Source organism: Loxodonta africana, chromosome 6, assembly GCF_030014295.1.
Source record: "Loxodonta africana isolate mLoxAfr1 chromosome 6, mLoxAfr1.hap2, whole genome shotgun sequence".
Taxonomy (NCBI): Eukaryota; Metazoa; Chordata; class Mammalia; order Proboscidea; family Elephantidae; genus Loxodonta; species Loxodonta africana.
This window is the reverse complement of record NC_087347.1, coordinates 115,164,847-115,186,054: the sequence shown is the minus strand read 5'-3', so window position 1 is coordinate 115,186,054 and position 21,208 is coordinate 115,164,847. Positions and strand designations below refer to the sequence as shown.

At 44.6% G+C, this 21,208-nt stretch overlaps 1 protein-coding gene across 7 annotated transcripts in view; it reads left to right on the top strand.

The window, feature by feature from the left end:
• Positions 1-21,208, top strand: part of MGAT5 (alpha-1,6-mannosylglycoprotein 6-beta-N-acetylglucosaminyltransferase) — a 430,917-nt gene that overhangs the window by 395,680 nt on the left and 14,029 nt on the right. For all 7 annotated transcript variants that reach the window (XM_023543018.2, XM_023543017.2, XM_003405868.4 and 4 more), the window contains 2 exons: positions 2,763-2,879; positions 9,031-9,105. In XM_023543018.2, coding sequence (XP_023398786.1) covers positions 2,763-2,879; positions 9,031-9,105 — 192 coding nt within the window. The remainder of the gene's footprint in view (positions 1-2,762; positions 2,880-9,030; positions 9,106-21,208) is intronic.

The window sequence follows — 21,208 nt, the reverse complement described above, 5'->3', positions numbered from 1 at the left end:
ACTAGTTCCCATCAAGTCAACTCTGGCTCTGGGTGGACTCAAACCTCCAACCTTTCAGTTAGCAGCCAAGTATGTTAACTGTTTGCACCACCCAGGGACTTTGCTACCAGACCCAATGCCTCTCTTTTTTAACAAATATTTTGTAACATCTACTTTTTTCTCCTAAAATGAAATTTATAAGTAATATAACCTGCCTACATAGGTAATTCCAAAAAGGAATCATTCCCCAACTCTAATACAAAGGAGAAATGGAAGAAAATAATTTATAATAAACTTAACATATATTTCAGTAACCATATATAGGCAGTCCCCAGGTTATGAACGTCCGACTTACAGACAAGACATACTTAAGAACAGACTGCTATAATGAGTTAAATACAGTGGTTCATGATAACGAACACACAGGCTACTTTGTGATGCTCATGAAAACATTGCACAGTTTGGAAGTGTTTCTTCCATTTTTACAGTAGTTCCCGTTTACCGGTAGTTTTGCTTTCCCCTGTTTCAGTTACCTTCGGTCAGCCGAGGTCTGAAAACATTAAATGAGTAGCATGATAAAATCTTGAGCCTTCCCACTCCATCCCACCCAGGAACCACGTTCACATAAGTTTTATTGCAGTATATTGTTATGATTGTTCTATTTTATTATTGTTAATATCTTACCGTGCCTAATTTATAAATTGAACTTTATCATAGGTATTTATGTATAGGTCAAAACATAGCATATACTGGGTTTGGTACTATCTGCGGTTTCGGGCATCCATGGGGGGTCTTGGAACATATATCCCATGGATAACTGGGGACTACTATATATACACAGAAAGGTAAAATATATACTGTGTACTGAGGCAAACATTTGACTAACTGACGCTAAATAAGAACTGTGTGTACGTGTTTCAACTTACCTACGAATTTCACTTAAAGATAAATTTAGGAATAGATCTCGTTCGTAACCCGGGGACTGCCTCTGCTGAAGAACTATGCTATGCTATGCCCAAGAACTTTACTATGGCATCATATCTCATTTCCCCTTAAAATGAATACGTTTGTGTTTAAGAGGAATGGAATCTTCAGCTGAATGTGATCAACCCTTTTTCCTTTGTACTTGACATTGTGAAACAGGAACTAAATAAAAAAACACATATACCTATACACACACACACACACACACACACACACACATAATCACCATTCATGTGATAGCTACAAATACAGAGACTGATTTGGGTATGTCGTTCTAGAGACTCAGATATCAGGAGTGGCATTGCCTTTGCTTCTGTGATTTTTCCAAAAATGGTAATGGCTTATTGATGAAGTCCCAAATAAAACAAGAATATAAACATCCTTTGCTTTACATGATAATTACATTCCTAGAAAATTCAGTGCATATTCAAACTGTGCCAAAGAGTTAGATTTTATAAACCCACATGAAAGCCCAGTAGGGCTTTGAAAGTTGTGTGGGGAGCGCATAATTCTTCCTTGCGCACATTGCGAGGCATCCTGCATCCCTGGTCCCCACCCTTGGGTGAAGGGTAGCGCCTCCCCCAATCATGGCGATAAAAAAAAATGCTCTCTCAAATCCCCAGAATGTTGCCTTTAGACTATGACCTTAAAAGCATATGAGAATAAAAGTAGAAACAAATTTGAAGGATAAATGGAGCTGTCATAAAAAATGGACTTTCAAGAACTCTGTATTACCAATATTCACACTTGGTTTCTTGGCCACCCCTTCATTATTAAAATAAAGCCTCCTTTAGGATAAACACTACCTTTCCTTATTCTTCTGATTGCAAATCGTCTTTATGAATACCGAGGCTCCAATGTGATGCTAGCCCATATTTCCAAAACCACCCCAAAATTCTGTGTTTGCTGGCAGAATCGTTTCTCATTCTATCACATTTCTGTATGCGTCATTACTCATCATCTTATGACTTGAAAGCCTCAGTTTCTATTGTGTTTTTCCCATGCTTGCCTGCTTATCCTAGTCAGTGTTTATAAGAGACACTGGTTTGGCCTGTGCCGTTTTTCAGGCTGGAGTATGGCTAAGTGTTGGTTGTTTCTTGGTGTGAGGTTAGAAGTTAAAGTTATGTGTAACAGCCTTCACGTCACTTGGTTATGACATTCTGTCTCCTGTTTCCAAGTGAGACTCAAGATTTAAAGCCATCACTGTTTTGGTTGTTGTTAGCTGCGTTGTGTTGGCTCTGACTCATGGTGACCTCGTGTACAACAGAACAAAACATTGCCCAGTCCTGCGCCATCTTCATAGCCGCGGGTTGGCTTCAGTCCGTTGTTGCAGCCGCTGTGTATTTTGAGTGCCTTTCAACTTACGGGGCTCATTTTCCAGCATTTCATCAGACAGTATTCTATTGTGATGCATAGGGTTTTCATTGGTTAATTTTAGGAAGTGTGTTACCAGACCTTACTTTATAGTCCGTCTTAGTCTGGAAGCTCCACTGAAACCTGTCCACCACGGGTGACCCTGCTGGTATTTGAAATAGCGGGGCATCGCATCCCGCATCACAGAAAACACACAAGGCACCACCACATGACAGACTGACTGACAGGTGGCGGTATCTGTTTTGGAGCCATCACTATTTTATTGTTATCTACTTATGAGCATTTAGGAGATTTTTATCATTGAGGACAGAAATGCTACCTACACACGCACAACTCGGAATCATAAAATGTGTAACACTTTAACCCAAAACGTTGAAAGAAAGTAAGTGTGTGTGACGCTGAGATGGTTTGTTTTTCTCTCCCAGCTGACATCTCAACATCCTTACGCTGAAGTGTTCATCGGCCGGCCCCACGTGTGGACTGTCGACCTCAACAACCAGGAGGAAGTGGAGGATGCAGTGAAAGCCATTTTAAATCAAAAGGTGCTTTTTTATGATTATGTTCCCATTTTTCCCGTTTGTAATGTGAACTGGAATGTGTGGAGAGCATTACAGGCTCTTTGTTTTACTAAACAGAGCTTTTCTGCAGCAGCTTAACCCTGGAATTAGAAGATAGCCATGCTGGAGGGTTTGACCTGGGGATTTCAGGGATGCTCTGCAGAATGAAGACAGAGCTGGTGCCCAGATGTGTACACTGATTCTACAAACCCTTTTGGCATGACTCTTGGGCACCAGCAACAGTATTAAAACCAAAAACCAAACCTGTTGCCGTTGAGTCAGTTCTAACTCAGAGCAACCCTATAGGACGGAGTAGAACCATCCCTTAGGGTTTCCAGGGAACGCCTGGTGGATTCAAACTGCCGACATTTTTGGTTAGCAGCTGAACTCTTAACCACAACACCACCAGGGTGGGCAAAGTATTAAGAGCTTGAATTATACTTGGTCCAGTGACTTAGTTATGAAGCCCTCTCAAAGATCTGAAAAGATAAGCCCATAGCCATTGTTTCCCCTAATAAAAAGAGAGAAAGATAAGGGATAATACTGATAAGGAAAAATACTGAGAAACGTTTTGCATAGCATCTCTTGGTTTTTCTACCTAAACATTGTATTTAAAAAAAAAATTAGTTGCCCTCAAGTCGATTCCAACTCATAGCAACTCTATAGGACAGAGTAGAAGTGTTCCAAGGGTTTCCACGGAGCGGCCAGTGGATTTGAACTGCCAACCTTTTGATGAGCAGCTGAGCTCCATTTCTAGATTCTTCTGGTCAGTTCAGCAGGTGTTTATGAAATGCACACTGGACACAGAGCACCCTCCAAGCCACTCTAACCAGTGGCCGTGGAGTGGACTCCAACTCACGACAACCCCATGTGTGTCAGAGGAGAACCGTGCTCCATAATATTTTCAATGGCTGGTTTTTCAGAGGTAGATCACCAGGCCTTTCTTCCAAAGTGCTTCTGGGTGGACTCAAACCTCCAACCTTTTGGTTAGCAACCAAGCATGTTACCATTTGCACCACCCAAGGACTCCTTGAACTGCTCTAGGGGATGCATCTATAAACATAAATGAGGTTGGCTCTCCACTTATAGAAAGTTTGCCATCCAGTAGGAATGAGTTAAGTTATCCTCTCCCCCAATGCAGTACTGCCTAGGACTATGTCAGGTGCACCGTGTCTGCCACAATACCGTCCCAGAGCACCTTTTATACCCTGTTATAATTTTTAAGAGAAGCAGTATAGATGTGGTTATGAGGACAGGCCTGGAATCAGACAGCTTGAGTTCGAGTTCTAACTCTACCGCTAGTCGTTCCCCTCAAGCAGTTACTTAACCTCTGAGCCTCTTAGACTAGAGCTAATATTACCTACTTTCTTGGACACTTCTGAGGATGAAATGATAATGTATATAAAATGCTAAAGTACAGTATCTACCCTTAGTAAGTGTTTAGTCAACATTGAGTATTCTTATTAGCACCGTAATTGGGTCAGGTAGGTGCTACCCTTCACCTACGGGTGGGGCCCAGGGATGTAGAATGCCTTGCAACCTGTGGGACAGCCCTGTTCAAGGAAGAATTGTCCACTTCCCGCACAATTTTCCAGGCCCTGCTGGGCTTTCATGTGGATTTATAAAATGTAACTCTTTGGCATAATTTTAATGTGCACTGAGTTTTCCAGGAAAGCAATTAGCATGTGAATCCAGGGATGTTCGTATTTCCTCTAATGGAAATGCCTGGTGTGGAGAATGCTTGCGGTGGGCTCCTGAGTTCTGTCTATTCACCTTTCAGTGAGGCTGACTCTGTTTACTTCATGAAACCTTAAGTGCTCCACAACTTAAAACCCTGGTCACCGTTATTCCACCTTATTCCAAAAATTATTTGAGGCTCTTTTAAAAAAAAATACTAATAGCAGTAACTGATATGTAGAGAGGACCTCTTCTATGAGCTTCCTCTCATTTAATCTTTCTGTAATTCTGTGGAGTGGAACTGTTATTCCCATTTTGTAGATGAGAAAATCAAGGATTAGAGAATTTAAGTGATTTACCCAAGATCACACAGCTCATGTGAACCTGGATTCAAACTCAGGCCTTTTTGACTAGCTTGTTAAAACAACATAAAAGGAAAAAGCATGAAATGAAGTAAAGGGAAAGATAAGAGTAGGAAAAAAAAGATGCAATTATTGCCGTGAAAATCCCTATACATATTGTTACAAATGGGTCACAGATTTGGTGCCAAGCTTTTTCATATTCAATTACAGGATTTTAAATTTCAAATTACGTGACACTCAAAAAGCAGGCAAACAGGACCCATCATTAAGAAAGGGTATAGTCAGTAAAACCATTAAGCAAGGGTATAGTCAGATAAAGCCTGGAGATGACCCAGATTTAGGAATTATACAACAGTAACATTAAAATACTGTGATAAATATGTTAACAGATTTAGTGGGAAAGGTGGACCACATGTGTGAATAGATGTGGAATTTCAGCAGAGAGATGGAAAAAAAAAATTTTTAAAGCCAAATGAAAATGCTGAAAATAAAACAAATACAATATCACAGATGAAAAATTCTTACAGTGGGCTTTATCAGTAAGCTATACACAGGAGAGAAAAGAATCAGTGAATTTAAGGACTAAATGTCAACAGAAATGATCTAAATAGAAACACAGTAAGAAAAGAAAAAATGAGGGAAAAAAGCATCTGAGATTTGTGGGACAATATCAAACAGCCCAATTTATGTGTAGTTGGAATCTCAGAGAGAAAAGAGAGAGAATGGCACAGAAGAATTATTTGAAGAGGTAATAACTGAAATTTTTTTAAACTAATGAATGGCATTAATTTCAGGCCCTTGGAGCTCAGTGAACCCCAACCAAAGAAAAACACAAACTTATGGCCATCGAGTTGATTGCGGCTCATAATGACCCTATAGTGACCCTATAAGACAGAGTAGAGTTGCCTCATATGGTTTCCAGGGAGCACCTGGTGGATTCAAACTGCCAACCTTTTGGTTAGCAGCCGTAGCTCTTAACCAGTACACCACTAGGGTTTCCCAGTGAGCCCCAAGCAGGGTAAATACGAAGAAAGGCACACCTAGGTACATCATAGTCCAACTGCTGAAAATCAAAGAGACAATCTTGAAAGCGGCCATAGAAAAATTTAGTGTAATGGAGTTGGTGAAGAGTATCCAGCAGCCAGAACCGATGAGACCTTTAAACAAGCAATGATGAGGACCCTGCATTTTCTTCTTAGCGTGATGGGAAGTTTTAAGCAGAGGAATGACATGACCTCATTTATATTTTAAGTTATGAAGAGAAATTTTATGTATGCCTAACTCAGAATCTTACGCTTAGTAAGTAGAACAGCCAGGACTCAAAGCCTGGTCTTCCGGAACATTCTAAGTCCATCTCGCATGGAATAGTGCCAGGCTACACTGTCAGGTGGTCCCAGGGAGGTTTTAGCTGATCTCTTATCTGAGATCAGTCCCCTGTAGAATTGCATCTAGACTTGGATAGTTGAGATAAGGAAACTCGGGTACTAGAGGAGACAGGAAATCCACAAGAAGGGGGGTCAAGAGGAAGAAGTAGAGAAGACAGGAAGACAATGGAAAGTTTCCAAGGCCAGCAGGAACTAGACTTTGTGGCCTGCAGACATCCTTCCTGTGGCCCTGCCCCCATGAGGAACAATCCTTTTTCCACAAAGCGAAATGACCCGCTCCACAACTGGCCCTACGTGGGTTTCTCAGTGATTAGATATGGTTCCAGCATCCCCTTTCATTCCACCCCAGCAGAGGCCTTGACTTGTCCCAGAAGTCTGTTATGCAGAGAAACTGCCAACTGTCCCCACCCCCATCTGTACAACAGCTCCAATAGGAGAGGCTTATCAGTTATCTTCACCCTTAAATCCAGAGGTCTGGAGAGCCTTCTCACACAGAGGACCCTTCTCCCATCCTCAGCAGGTTGGCTGGTGGGGCTCACTGGCAGAGGTGACTTAAGAATACAATTGCTTTTTTTTTTTTTTTTTCCTTTGCTTTTCCTTTATAGGAATATTGTTCGGCTTCATACCCTTTAAAACAGTGTAGTGGCCACAAAACTATTAATGAGTGAGCATTCCTTTGGTGAACCTGGGCTTGGTTGGTAGGAAAACCATTCTTCTGAATTTACTCCCTTGAGCCTTTTAGATTAATTTACTTGTTTTCTCATGGATGCCCTGTGGAATATGTTGCAGGAAAGGCTTGGGATTTCAGCCTGCTTCCCACCACGTAACTGGATCTGTTGGTCTCATGGCAGGTGGCCACTGCTGTTTGTTTATTTACCACAGAAATTTGACTTACCTACTTATAAATGAACTCGAATATGCCGTGTCTCCTGTTGTAGGTAGTGCTTATTGTTCCTTCCAGAAACCTTTGAGAGGAGGCATGGCTCTAGACTAGTTATAGAAAGCTTCTGGAGTCACCCATGAATTGAGCAAATAAATATCCTTTAGAAGAAAAGAAAATTTTTACGTTCAGTGTGAAGATCAGAGAGGCCGGAGTAAGTGCAAAAGCTCAAGAGGAGAAGCAACATGTTTGGAACATGGAAGTCAGTGTTTCAAGGTATATTGAGCTCTTCAGAGATGAGCTCTCTAGAAAGAGTCACCTCTCTATTCCTGCAGAAAAGTCTTGCCATGATACTACAGTGCTTATGGCTCAGTCTCTCTTAGCTCTATCCAGATGGATGTGAGCAGGTGTGGCTTAGGTGCATCCTGTGTGACACACCATCTAGTTGTGCATTTGAAGATGCGTCTTGGTATCATAAAATCATGGCTAAACACTATTTCAACTACATAGTAACATGTGACTCAAAAGAAGGGGAAGAGAATGCCCTGAGACCATCTCCTTGGCAGCCCACTAAGGGATATCCTCGCAGTAGATTGTCTGCTTTCAGGAGACCCCAACTCAGACATTTTGCCCAGTTCCCTAACCTGTAGATTCAGTACAGGCAAGTATAGCTGAAGAGGAAGATGGGGAAGGTGCCTGTCTACCCTGGTGCTAAAAGGTGCTCTTGAACTCTCTGAAGCTCTCACAGACTTGGATCACTAGTTATTTTCTCCCAAGTGAAATTTCCACTTCACTTTGGTAATGCCAGCTGGCAGTGCTCCTGGTAACACAGGCCTCATAATGTTGGCATAAACACTGTGCAGTAGAGATCAAGCCCCCATTTCTTCCCCTTCCCTCGGGTGTCACAATATTGATCAGATTGCCTCCCCTGCCCCCCCTTGAAATACCTTCTGGGGTTTCCAGCTGCCCTCTAATCAGGTCTAGGCTCCTTAGTATAGAAATCTACTCAACCTCCCATCCAGCCTTGTTTCACCTGCCTGCTTTGACCTGGGCTCTGGCCTCTGGCTGTCCATCTCCTATGTCTAACCTCACACTACTCACTCTACCTAGAGCTACTGGCGCTGCCTAGTCTTTGGCTGGAATCAAACCTGACCTTTAAAGCCCAGCATGAGCGGAAGCTTTGACCTTCTGGCCTCCCAGGACCATCTAGCAGAACTCTCTGTGACACCTTATCCCTCTCTGCTTTTTCATTATGAGTCCTTTAGGTACGTGCTGGCCTCACCTCCTAACAGACTCGTGCTTTTGGTACTTCATGGGTCCTTGAACTGCTCACTGTGTGCAATTGTCAGAGCAGTGACCATTCATTCACTCAGCAGATGTTTGTTAAGCACCTACCTGTGCCACACTGAGCTCAGCACTGGAATACACAGAGGACCCAATGCCTTAGGCCCTGCTCCGTAGAGGTTACCTTCTAGCAAGTGACAGTCACCACCTTTTGTTGAATACCTACTATGTGCTAGACGCTGAACTAAGTACTTCACTTTTTTTAAATATATGAAGTCTTCACCACAGCCTAAAAGAGATGGGCTTTTCTTATCGCCATTTTACACACAAGCTACATGAGACTCAAGATGGCAGGTGGTTTGCTCAGGGTCCTACAGCTAATAAGGAGCAGAGTAAGGTTGTGAACCCAGGTCTGTTGACCTTGAAGTCCACAGTCTGATCCCTCAGTGGGTGGCACCTGTATGTCGAGTGACTCAGTGGATGACTGGGAGAATGTGGAGTGCTCCCTGTGTCTTCCTCTCTCATGGTTCCATGTTCTGTTCCCATAGATTGAGCCGTACATGCCGTATGAATTCACGTGTGAGGGGATGCTACAGAGAATCAACGCTTTCATTGAAAAACAGGTAAGGCTCTTCAAAAGTCAGTCTGTCTGGGATGCAGACCCCAAATTCTCATAAATAGACCAGACCTAATCTTTTTTAATGGTCTAACTGAGACTAGAAGGACCCTGGTGGGTCATGGTCCCCAGACCTTCTGTTGGCCCAAGACAGGAACCATTTCCAAAGCCAACTCCTCAGACAGGGGTTCGACTGGACAATGGGATAGAAAAAGATGCTGGTGAAGAATGAGCTTCTTGGATCAAGTAGACACTGGAGACTATGTTGGCATCTCCTATCTGGAAGGGAGATGAGAGGGCAGAGGGGATCAGAAGCTGGTGGAATGGACACGAAAAGAGAGAACGAAGGGAAGGAGCGGGCTGTCTCATTAGGGGGAGAGCAATTAGGAGTATATAGCAAGATGTATATAAATTTTTATATGAGAGACTGACTAGATTTGTAAACTTTCACTTAAGGCACAATAAAAATTAAAACAAAAAAAATAAGTCAGTCTGCCTTTGCTCTATCTTGCTTCTTGTTACCCCAGAAGGTTCTCAAAAACAGTTAAGAGCTCGCCATAATTATATGGTGATTTTCCTGGTGTGGGAGACTACCAAAGCCAGCTAATGGCTGGTTGGACTTGTAAAGCCTGCACTCTTCTGGTCACCCAAGGGCATCAGTGTTTCCCTGGGGTAAGTTTGTGATTTAGTTCTTTAGTATGACCTTTATGTGAAAGGTCAAATGGAAACTTATAACAGGAGAGATTGGCTGGCCAAAATGAAGACCTCTTCAACTGTCAGGACCTGTGCCCTTGAGTGAACTCTGAGGGGTGTTATGAAGACTTTTGGAGAGACAAAGAAACCACTGTCTGGTTCTGCCTGCTCTTCATTTCTTCCTCTAAAAGAGTCAATGACTAAAACCAGTAGTTTCCAGGGGCCCTTTAATAATAAATGTTCAGTAATTCTAAAACTGTTAGAATTCTTATGGGTTTTCACACACCTTTAAAAACAGGACCCCTTTTCAAATAAAACTTTACATGAAACCTAAGTATATAAAGCAGATAAAAGCAGAACTTCAGTTCTGAAGCAGGAAAGCGTTCCAGAAGCCCCACCACCCCCAACAGAGTTTGGAAACTACAGATTGTATTCATAGAAATAAAGGCCAAGGGTGTCATTGGCCATCATTTTTATAACATTTTAATTCCTTTGAGCTTCAAAAAGCAACACAGAGCTGGAAAAAGACTCAGAACCCCTGTAGGGAGCAGAATATGAATTCCTTGACCAGATTCCAGAAATAGGGGGCTCCCTTAAAATGTAAAGCAGAGTGTTTCAGGGCAATCAAGAGATCTTACACTCTAAGGGATAAGGATTGTGTAGGCTGAAAATAGGAACAGTGTGTTGAAAATCTGAGTAGGTATAGATTGTAGACCCAAAGTAGGTTACAGAGGAAGAGTTGGAGTTTGGAGGAGATAGAAGTTTGGCAAGCAGCCTACAGCTCTTGGTGCTGCCACTGGAGATTGGAGACTATAGGACAGGGTCTCCAGGGTGACATTTCTGGCATCCTGAGTTCTCTTTAGCAGAGCTTAAGGAGAAGGCACACTTGAGAGTCCAGCTTCCTGGGTTCAAATCCAGCACCAGAAGTTTCTGACTGTGTGACTCTGGGCACATTACTCAACCTCTCTGTGCTTTAGTGTCCTCTGTAAAATAAGGATGATAAAAGGACTTCCTCATAGGGCTGATGTGAGGATCACACGAGGTAACACGTGTGAAGTGCCTACAACAGGACCTGGCACATAGTCCCAGTAAATGCCAACTAGTCTTATCGGTCACTTAATAGACTTCTCATGAGGGCGAAGCATTTGAACCCTTATCTCATTTAGTCTTCATAGGACGCCTAAGTTAAGAATGCTTTGCTTATTTTACCCTCATCATCATAACTCTGGCAGCTGTATATGTACAAACCTCAAAGTACCTCATCTCATTTGACCCCCCGTCATCCTGGGTGATGGTCTTATTCATCGCATTCTCTGAGCGTGGAAACTGAGCCTCACAGTCACAGGGCTCCCAAGTGGTGGGATCAAGGTGTGATGCTGGTTCTGTCCGAGGCCAAAGCTGGCACCAGCAGCCTGGCTGGGCCCTCAGGAGCTGACGGGTTCCTGAGCTGCATTGTCATCTCTTCTGGTCTGAGAGGTACAGAGAGGGGCTGCTGTGGCCATCTTTGGCCATGCACGAGTTTCAAGATTGTCTTAGCTTCCTACTGTCGCTGCGACAGAAATGCCACAAGCCGGTGACTTCAAACAGAAATGTCTTTTCTCACGGTTCTGGAGGCCGGAAGTCCAAATTCAGGACACCCAGCTCTAGGGAAGGCCTTCTCTCTCTGTCCGCTCTGGGGGAAGAGCCTTGTCTCAGCTTCTCTGGCCCCGGTGTTTCTTGACAGTCTCCATGGATCTTTCCCCCATTTGTGCTTGCCTGTCTCTGTGTCTGATCTGCTCTTTTTATATCTCAAAAGTGATTGGGTTTCAGACACACCTACACTGCCGTGCATCATTAACATAACAAAGAAAATGGGATTGTATTTACAGGTGTAGGGGTTGGCGTCCCAACACTAAATTTAGGGGGGACACAATTTAATTGATAACAAAGCTGTCTCTGTCCTATCATTACAGAGACTTGCAGCTGCTTCTGAAACCCACCTCCTCCTTTTCTCCCTTCACTCTCCAAGGAAAAGTGGGTACTCACCACTACTCTTAAACAACTCTTAGACTTATTTGCAGACTCAGCCCACCTCCACAGCTAGTCCTTAAAGATGCACTTGTTCTCTGGGGCCTGTTCTTTATAAATCTATTGCTGGGTTTCCTTTCAAACAGAATGATCCTGTTCCCAAAATAGACCTTGCAAGATGCTCCCTAGCCCAGGGGCTGTGCCTAGCTTGTTCGTGTCTGTATCCCAAGTGCCTGGCACCGGGTAGGTGTACAGTAACTGCCAATTTAATGAAAGAATAAGTGAATGAGAGGGTGAGTCAGTGGGTGTGCTTTTTATTCACACGGGCTGGAAACCAGGAAGCTCATCTTGAACTTGGTAATTGGGAAAACATGTTACTAAAATTGTCTCCTGGAAAACATGCTGATAAAACTGCATTTTACAGCATCTTCTAGGTATTAAGTTTTATGCTGTGATCTGCAGTTCACATCCATCTGGAGATTTCTTTTTTGCTTGCTGTAGTTTATTCATTCATTCACTCCGTAGGTGTTTGTCAGCTAGAGTATGCACATACTGTGCTGGGAGATGGGGAAGCAGAGAGGTCAGAGGCTCAGTCCCTACTCTTGGGCTGCCTTGAGCTTCCTGGAGAAGGCAGCCAAGTACACAGGCAGGGCCACTGCTGTAATTGTGATGTAGCTGGATGCTGTGGGATCACATAACCCAGCATGCAGGGAGGGAGGGAGGGATGGTGTCTTAATCAGGGCTCTCTAGAGAGACAAGACCCAGTATACACACACACACACACACACACACACACACACACACAGGGGAGGGTTTGGACATTGGTGGTTCAATGGTAGAATTCTCACCTTCCATGCAGGAGACCAGGGGTTGATTCCTGACCAGTGAACCTCATGCACAGCCGTCACCTGTCTGTCAGCGGAAGCTTGCGTGTTGCCGTGATGCTGAACAGTTTCAGTGGAGCTCCAGTCTAAGGCAGACTAGGAAGGCGTGGCAATATGATTACAAAAATCAGCCAGTGGAAACCCCATGGATTACAGTGGTCTGATCTGCAGCTGATCTTGGGGATGGTGCAGGACTCGGCAGCATTTCATTTCATTGCGTGTGGGGTTGCCATGAGTCAGGGCCAACTGGACCACAGTTAACAACATAGAGAGACAAAGATTGACTTACTTTGAGGAATTGGCACATGACATTGTGGGGGGACGCTGACAAGTCCTAAATCTGTAGGTCAGGCAATGGGAAGAGTGAGGGAGTTCAGGCAAAATGCCTATTTATAGAACACACCCTAGGGAGACTCCTTTTTGCTCTTACAGCCTTCACCTGATTGAATGAGGCACACGCACATTATGGGAGATAATCTGCTTTAGTTAAGACCGACTGACTTAATCATATAATAACTACAGCGACTAGTGTTTGACCAAACAAGTGGGCACCATAGCCTAGCCAAGCTGACATACAACTCACTGTCCCAGATGGGGAGAGTGCATCCAGGGGCCTCTTGCAGAAGGTGTATCCTGAAGGCATACTGGGGGTACAGGGAGAGCTATATGAGTCAAGATGCAAAGGTGGGAAAAAGAGAAATTGAAGTGAATTACAGACATTTAGCTGTGACTGAGAGGGGGCAGGTGGGAGACGAGGCCAGAGGAGAAGACAGATCACAAGGAGACTCTGAGGCTGGGGTGAAGAATTCAGGTTCAACTCCAGGGCAGTGGGAACCTCAGGAAGGGTATTAATGTGGATGAGGGACAGAGATGCTGTCAGATTTGTGTTTTAGGAGAATCATCCTAAGAATCTTATGTGTTTGGGGTGATTCTTATTACACATTCTCCCAGTGCTGCTAAATGAGTCACAAAACCAGTCGCCCTTGAGTTGGTTCAACTCCGGGTAACCCCGTGTGTACAGTGGAACTGTTCCATAGCGTTTTCAAGTCTGTGACCTTTAGGAAGTGGATCATTAGGCCTTTCTTTCTGAAGTACCTCTGGGTGGGTTCAAACTGGCAACTTTGCAGCTAGTAGTCCAGCACTTAACCATTCATTCCACCCAGGGACTCCAAATGAGTAATAAAGGGACCTATTTTGAGTTTATCTAAGGGTCTAGGGAGAGTTGTTTTTGTACCCCAAAATGTTCCCTCAGCGTCCTGAGGGAAAACAAGAAGCGAAGACCCCATTAGTTCACAGATTGGGCCTTCTACCTCTATTAGCCCAAAAACCCATTGCCATCGAGTCGATTCTGACTCATAGTGACCCTATAGGACAGAGTAGAACTGCCCCATAGGATTTTCATGAAGCACCTGGTGGATTCGAACTGCAGATCTTTTGGTTAGCAGCCGCAGCTCTTAACCACTACGCCACCAGGGTTTCCACTATTAGCCCAAGGCCCCAGTATTTTATAGCTTGGAGTGTTCATTATTTTTGCAGCTATAGAAGACTATCTTCGAAGAGCAGCCAGGGTAGAGAAAGGGGTGTTTCTGATGTGAACAGGGAAACCTTAAATTCCAAGGAGGTGGTGGCATTCAACTGCCCTTCCCTGAAATTGTGGGAGCGCTTTGTAGCTCTAATTAGGCTGATCTCTGCTTTCGGAGCTCTCCAGTGATCTGCAACAGAAACAAGGAAGCTTTTCACCAAGAAATCTTTCAAGGTCATCCATCTCCACTCACCCAAAGCCACCAGAGCCAGAGAAGCCAGCTGACAACCACTGAGAAAACGACAGGCTGAATGCTCAGCTGGGCAGTAGACAGCAGGAGGCCTGACTCATAATGGCCAACCTGGCCACAGAAAGACTCCTGGTGTCCTCCTCCCTTCAGGGTACAAACAATGTTGATTTGGATTGCATGCTCATTTAAAGTCAGCTCTCTCAAAGAGACAAGGCAGTCAGTGCTAAGGCGAAAACCCCTTGTAATCTAAGATCAAGAGCACTATTTTCCCCTAACCTGAGTGTGTCCCAGCCTGTAAAGCTTCTCCTTCTGCATTTCTTGGGGAAGTCTTAAGTATTTGCTTCAGGCTGGGGAGTGTAGCAAGTTCTTTTGAAGGAATGGCAGTGGTCAGATTAATTTCTGAAGATGATACACATGCCCCTCACCTCTGCACTTACTGTAGACCCATAAAAACCCATTGCCATCAAGTCAATTCCGTACTTACTGTAGACCCTATAAATAGGATGGTCGCAGTAACATTATTTTGCAAAAAGCTGTGTAACTCATTTGAAAGGCATTCTGGTAAAACGAAAAAGGAAGACAGAAGAATGTATACATTGAAACTATGGTGTTGGCAAAGAATATTGCCAGGGCCTGTCTTCCCAGGAGCCTCTGGGTGGGCTCAAACAGCTAGCTTTTTGGCTACCAGTCAAGCTGTTAACTATTTGTGCCACCCAGGGACTCCTTTGTGTAGACACTTAGGAATGGAGGAGTATGATAGGTTTATGTTTAACATGTTGGCTCATTTGATTTGTGTGTGTAGATCATCCTTGGAGATTAGTCCTTGTTGTTCTGCTTCACAGCTACCTTCTCTCTTGCCGTTGTAGAGGCAAATTCGTGCTCACTGGCTGGGAAACAACCCCAGGGTTGTCTGTGGACAAAGCCTGCTTCCTTTTGAGGGACAGCATAGGCTGAGAACCGTGGGCACCACCAGGCAGCTGAAGTGTGTTTAATTCATTCAGTTAGTCAATATTTGTTAACGCCTTTTCTGTACCAGGCACAAAATATCAAATGTCCTCAACTCCTCAGATAGCTGGTTGGATTTGACTCAGATCCCATTTTCACAAGCTGAGAATGCCCTCTCCTTTTTTTCAAATTTTTGACGTTTCTTCCTTTTGATCCTGTCCCCAGACCTAACATTTTGTTTCCAAACAATGTGGATCTGTGTAGAAATTCACTTGCACCATAGATCATGGACTTAGTAACTCTACTGAGGGACAGTGGTAGTTCAGTGGTAGAATTCTCCCTTCCATGCGGGAGACCTGGGTTCCATTCCTGGCCAGTGTACCTCGTGGACAGCCACCACCCACCTGACAGCGGAAGCTTGGGTGTTGCTATAATGCTGATCAGGTTCAAGCAGAGCTTCCAGAATAAGAGGGGCTAAGAAGAAAGATCCAATGATCTACTTTGGAAAGTCAGCCAGTGAAAGCCCTAGGGATCGTAAAGGTTTGGTCTACAATCCATCATGGGGATGATGCAGGACGGGACAGCATTTCATTCTCCTGTGCATGGAATCACCTTGAGTCAGGGGCCTACTTGATGGCATCTAACGATAACAACAGCAGCAGTAGCTCTACTAAGTATTTGGCCACCACTCGGTATGGAGGCCACTGGTTGTGCAGTAGTTAAGAGCTTAGCTGCTAACCAAAAGGTCGGCAGTTTGAATCCACCAGCCACTCTTTGGAAACCCTGTGGGACATTTCTGCTGTGTCTTACAGGGTCGCTATGAGTCAGAATCGACTGCGGCAGTGGGTTCAGTTTTGTTTTTTGGGTAAAGAGCATTTATAGAAAGATCCCTCATGCACCACACAGCGTTCCACACTGGCTCTTCTCTTCCAGCTCCTCCCCTAGTTCATCTCTCCTAGTGAACAGCCCCACTACCCCCACACATCTCCTCCAGTTCCTTTGGTATTTTTGTGAGTAGCGTTTTCTCGGCACTGTTACTTAGCCTTCGTTACAAAGCCGCTGCCCTTACCTCCTCTCCACAGTGAGTTGTGTTCATTTGTTCAGAACATCACTTGTTCTAATTAATCACTTGTTCTAATTAATTTCTTACTGCAGTTACTACATGGAAATTTCAGGATAGTCAAGCAAGTTTGGGGGAATTTGGTGACTGGTTGAAATAATTCTTGTAGAGCAATGCAGATGTTCCATGTTCTGAATAGACTTGTTAACCAGATTGGAAATGACTTGTAGCTCATCCTGGCTGCACAGGAGCGTTGCTGGGTTGGAATATCCTCCACTTCTGCAGTCAAAGCTCCAGAATACCAACACCATTCAGTTCAGTTCAGTAGCTCTTTACTGAACACCAGTTTTCTGCAGAGCCATGAGCTCCTACTCAGTCCCTATCTCCTGGAGCCTTCTCTGACCACCAGCACCAAAACCCCTCCCTTCCCCACAGAGTTAATCATTTCCCACCTGTAAGGGCCTTTATATCTTGCTTGGCCATCTTACTGTTTTGTACTGCTCTGTGTTGCTTTTAAATATCTGCCTCTCTTCTTAGACTATAAACTAATCCTTTGAGCCCAGAGACTGTAGTTATTTGGGAAGGTTTGAATGAAAGAATGAGAAAGAACCTTCAAAGCCAAGATATGATATGAGTGTTTCGTGGAGATTTATTGAACAAAGATGCTGGAGTCTGGTCTGAGCCTCCATCATTTCTCACCCGGATTGTTCAAGTAGCTTCCTAGCTGTCCCTCCGCTTCTGCTTTTGCCCCTGCAGTCTCTTCTCAACACAGCAAGACCGTCTTGCTCCTCTGCCCAGAACTCCCAGTGGCTCTCCTCTAACTCCAGATAAAAGCTAAAGCTTTTACACTGGCCTGAAAAGCCCTATGTGCTCTGACTCCCTGTGACCTCCCTGAGCCCATAGCTACTTACTCCCACCCCCAACACACTCTCTGCTCAAGCCACTCAGAACGCCCGCTCTTCCGGGAACATCCTAGTATGCTCCCTTGTCAGATCTCAGTTTCCCCTCTGCATGGAATGTCCTGCCCAGCTATTTGCATGACTCACTCCTTTACTTCCTCAGCTATTTTTTTATCAAATGGCTGGAGGCCAGAACCGTAGCCCAGATCCAGATGCTCCCTCCTGCCATATCTTGAGTCATGCTCATTTGATGGCGTCTTCAGGCCTTCCGAGAAAACATGGGCCAGGTGTCTAGAGTCTTAGAAGCTTGCGCGCAGCCATCTAAGAGGCATCAATTGGCCCCAAAGCAAAGGAGAATAAAGAACACTAAAGACACAAGAAAAATATTAGCCCAAAAGACAAAAGGGCCACATAAACCATAGATTCCATCAGTCTGAGACCAGAAGAACTAGATGGTGCCCGGCTACCACCAATGACTGCCCTGGCAGGGAACAAAACAAAGAGTCTCTGATGGAGCAGAAAAAAGTGGGTACAGAACTCAAATTCTAGTAAAAAAAAAAAAAAGGGCCAGACTTAATGGTCTGAGACTAGAGGAACCCCAGAAGACATGGCCCCCAGACTCTTTGTTAACCCAGAACTAAAACCATTCCCAAAACCAACTCTTCAAAGATTAGACTGGACTAACCAAAACCAAACCCTGTGCTTTCGAGTCAATTCCAACTGATAGTGACACTATAGGACAGAGTAGAACTGCCCCATAGAGCTTCCAAGGAGCACCTGGTGGATTCAAACTGCCGCTGTAGCACTTAACCACTATGCCACCAGGGTTTCCTAGACTGGACTATAAAACATAAAATAATACTCATGAATGGTGTGCTTCTTAGTTCAAGTAGATAAAAAAAACACAAGACTAAATGGCCCAGAGTCAAGATGAGGAGGCAGAAAGGATAGGAGCTGGATGAATGGACACGGGAAACTCGGGGTAGAAAGGGGGAGTATGCTGTCACATTATACGGATTGCAACTAGGGTCACATAACAATATGTGTATAAATTTTTGTATTAGAAATTAACTTGAGATATGAACTTTGACCTAAAGCACAATAAAAATTTTTTTTTAAAAAAACGTGGGCCAGGGAGTTAGGGGGTTACCCTCTGTTCACTTTTTACATCCTTAAGGCTTTCTCGATGGTTCACCAAGCTTCAAGAAGGCCCTGGTGCTGTTTGTACTCTTCCTGATCCAACTTCCCAAAAGCATACAGACTCCTGAGAGGTTGTGAAACCAGCTCCCATGAGCCATGAACAAGGGTGACAGGAGCTGAGTCATTGTACATAATCGAGCTAAGCATGCTTCGTTAAAAGTAGCCTTGAAATGGTTGACTGCTGTCGTTCACTAAGAAATAAACACATCGGGCAAATCAGCCTTGCAGCGTTAACTTTAAGGACATTTCCCTTTGTCCTGACCTTGCAGTGCCATCTTGCCCTTCTTGGGACTTCCATATATCCAGCGCTGTCCCATTTTCTCCAGTTCCCTCCAATGAGGTGCCTCTGAAAGCTGTACAGGGAACAGGCAACCCTTCTACGTACGGGTAAGAAGAAGGAAATGAGTGTTTACAGAGCGCCTATTTGCCAGCCGTTTGTTCAGCACCATTACTTACAGTCTGTTAACACTCTCTGAAGAAGAGATGATTGAGACGAGACTGAAATGAGGCTCCATGTGGTGGCGCCAGACTCAGAATCTGGTCCTTCTGACTTGAGGTACCTTCTTTCGCCACGTCACCTCCTAGTCTGAGAAAGCAGAATCTCTCTCCTAGCTTCATTTGTGTCCTGTGTACTGCTCAGGATCATCACGAATAGAAGGAATCAGATAAGGGCCTTTTTGCCCAGTGGTCTGTTTCCAGTAGTGACCAGGACTGTGTGATGGGACAATCTACTTACCCTACCACTATGGATCACTTTCAAAAGATTAATACGGATTCTAATATCTCTGAATAACCCAGCATATTTCTATCATCTCTGAACTACTAGACTTTCTAGAGTCTTCTTCTGTTCTCAGCTTACATGAATCCAGGTTCTAGGTTTCCTGCCCACCGTGGAATGCAGGAAGCCCTGGTGGTGCACTGGTTAAGAACTCAGCTGCTAACCAAAAGGTCATCAGTTCAAATCTACCAGCCGCTCCTTGGAAACCCTATGGGGAGGTTCTGTTCTATACTATAGTGTCACTATGAGTTGGAATTGACTAGACGGAATTAAGTTTTTGTTTTTGTTTTTCTTTTGTTTTTTTGGTACAGTAAAGAATTTCTGTTTGTTAACCTCCAAACTTGCTTAGGCTCAAGTAGTCAAGTCTCTGTGGATAGACCTTCAGGTTGTTTCCAGTCGTTTACTTTCCCTGTAACATTGCTGTGAATATCCTTGTGTCAGTTTCTCTGCACGTGTCCCAGTATGTCCTGGGATGAATTCCTAGAAGTGGATTCAGAGCCCAGGGTCCCACCACCAGGGGCCCTCCTTGAGGGCCTGCCCATCCCACGGGAGTTACAGGCAGCACCCTCTGCAGGTTGGGTACCCAGTGATGCTGAGGAGTTTGCTAGGACTCCATTGACAAAGACGCAGGCAGGGCAACTCCAGGTGCCCGATGGTACATGAGCTCTCATCCCTGGTGCTTGCTCAGATTGCTTTGAGCACAGCTGAAATAAAACAGGGGTCCTGGGTCAGTGTGCTCACCTGCCACCCTACTGACCCTTACTCCTCTTTTCTTCTCACCACCCAGCTTCTCTTTCTAACCAGGCTGATTGTCCATCCCGCTTCACACCTCTGGCCACCAGCCCTCTCTATCCCGTCACGTGTCTTCCCTCCACTCCCTCGAGGTCCTGGGAATGACCAGCCCTACCCCACTGTGAGCCCCCTTCTGTGCTCTGAGGACACCCCTTTTTGCAGTAGCTGCCATGTCACTTTGTCTTATCACACATTGTTCAGACTGTTTCTTTCTCTAGTTGTATTAGTGAAGTCTTGTGAGTTTTAACCAGCCAGCAAGTACTGAGTCCCTACCAAGGATGTGACAGCATTATTAGGTTATATCGGAGATGCCCACAGACTCTCTATGTGGTCCTTCGCCTCACAGTCACAGTTCTGCCATTGAGATAAAACCAGCACCCCTGAAGCAACGTCGTATTAGTTAACTGCCACATTAGGTAGGCGCTGAAAATGTCTTTGGAATTAGAGAGGAGAGAAACAGGAAGAAATCAGAGCAGCTGGTGGACGTGGGCCTGGAGATGGGCCTTCAAGGGCGGAGGCTTTAAATAGCCAGATTGTATAATTGTTGATGATGATGATAATGAATAGCCACCCTTTACTGGCAGGCGCAGGAGTCTCTAGGTGGCACAATTGGTTAAGCGCTCAGTTAGTACACAAAGGGTTGAAGGTTCTAGTCCACCCAGAGGTGGCTTGGAAGAAAGGCCTGATGATCTCCTTCTGAAAGGTTATAGCCCCTGAAAACCCTGTGGATCACAGTTGGACGCTGACATGCTTGGGGTCATCATGAGTCAGGACCAACTCCACAGCAACTGTGTTGTTGTTGTTGTTTACTGGCAGGCCCATGCATTATCTCTCATCTTGGAGCCCAATATGGGAGATGAACCTAAAGCCCCAGCTCTGTAGTTCCGGAAACTGATGGATAGAAAGGTCAAGAAGTGGCCCAGGAGCACGTTCTAGCTGAGCCTGGATTCCAACCCAGGCATGTCTGACCCCAAGCTCTTCCTCTTCACTGTTCCCGCACATCATGGTGCCGCCCGTTGTTAGGACTGCTTGACAGACGAATAGATGGATGGGACAGGGGATTCCAGTTGCATTCTTGGT